General features: G+C 47.6%; 1 protein-coding gene across 1 annotated transcript; it reads left to right on the forward strand.

Annotated features, from left to right (window-relative positions):
* Window positions 1-171: 171 nt before the first annotated feature.
* Window positions 172-927, forward strand: LOC104774145 (the record flags this gene model as incomplete). The annotated part of the gene is made up of 1 exon (XM_010498814.1): window positions 172-927. A coding segment is annotated over exon 1 (756 nt), but the record flags the coding sequence as incomplete, so codon positions are not given.
* Between the last annotated feature and the right edge of the window lie 54 nt (window positions 928-981).

Consider the following 981-nt stretch of genomic DNA (forward strand, 5'->3'; position numbering starts at 1 on the left):
ATAGATGATCGGGTTGACACTCCAGTAACTCCGCCTCCTGCAGACAAACCGGGAGGAGAGAAACAGAAAGAAAGAAGATCCATCCCTCCACCCTACAAGCCACCATTGCCATTCCCTGGACGATTTCGCATGGAACTTCTGGAGAAGTACAAAGCAATGTTCGAGAAATAGATGCAAGAACTTGAACTCCGCATGCCTCTAATGGACGCTTTCACCCTGATACCTCCTTACCAGAAATTCCTGAAAGATGCAGTGATGGAGCGGATCAAACACGTACAAGGGATGGTCATACTCAATCATGAGTGCAGTGCCATAATCCTGAGGACTGCTTCACCTAAGAAACTGAGCGAACCAGGATCGTTTACCTTACCTTGCTCGATTAGACCACTGAAGTTCGGAAGATGCCTTTGCGATTTGGGGGCATCCGCCAGCCTAATGCCACTAACTGTAGCCAAACGTCTTGGATTCGAGAAATCCAAGCCTACCGACATCCAACTGGTTTTGGCAGATCGAACTACGAGGTTGCCAAGCGGAGTTCTGGAAGACTTGCCGGTCAAGGTAGGGTCAGTAGATGTACCAACAGACTTCGTGGTTTTGGAAATGGATGTGGAGCCAAGGGATCCGCTTATCTTAGGACGACCATTCCTAGCCACCGTAGGGGCAATGATTGATGTAAGAAACAGGAAGATCGATCTGAAGCGCGGGGAAGACCTCACTATGAAGTTTGACATTCGGGAAACTATGAAAAAACATACTATAGCTGGTCAAACCTTCTGGATAGAGGAGTTAGAAAAACTGCGTGAGGAGGCATTTGAGGAGATTGCAATCGGGGATTGTTTACAAACAGCACTGACAAATGATGTTAAGGAGGGATTCGTGCATCAAGAAACAGAGCTCTACGAGGAGCTGCTTGATACTTATCGAGAGGTCATCAAACCAGAGCTAAGTGAGGACATGAGGGAAGCTGAAAGAGAGGGAGTG

Source organism: Camelina sativa, unplaced genomic scaffold, assembly GCF_000633955.1.
Source record: "Camelina sativa cultivar DH55 unplaced genomic scaffold, Cs unpScaffold01666, whole genome shotgun sequence".
NCBI classification, from domain to species: Eukaryota; Viridiplantae; Streptophyta; class Magnoliopsida; order Brassicales; family Brassicaceae; genus Camelina; species Camelina sativa.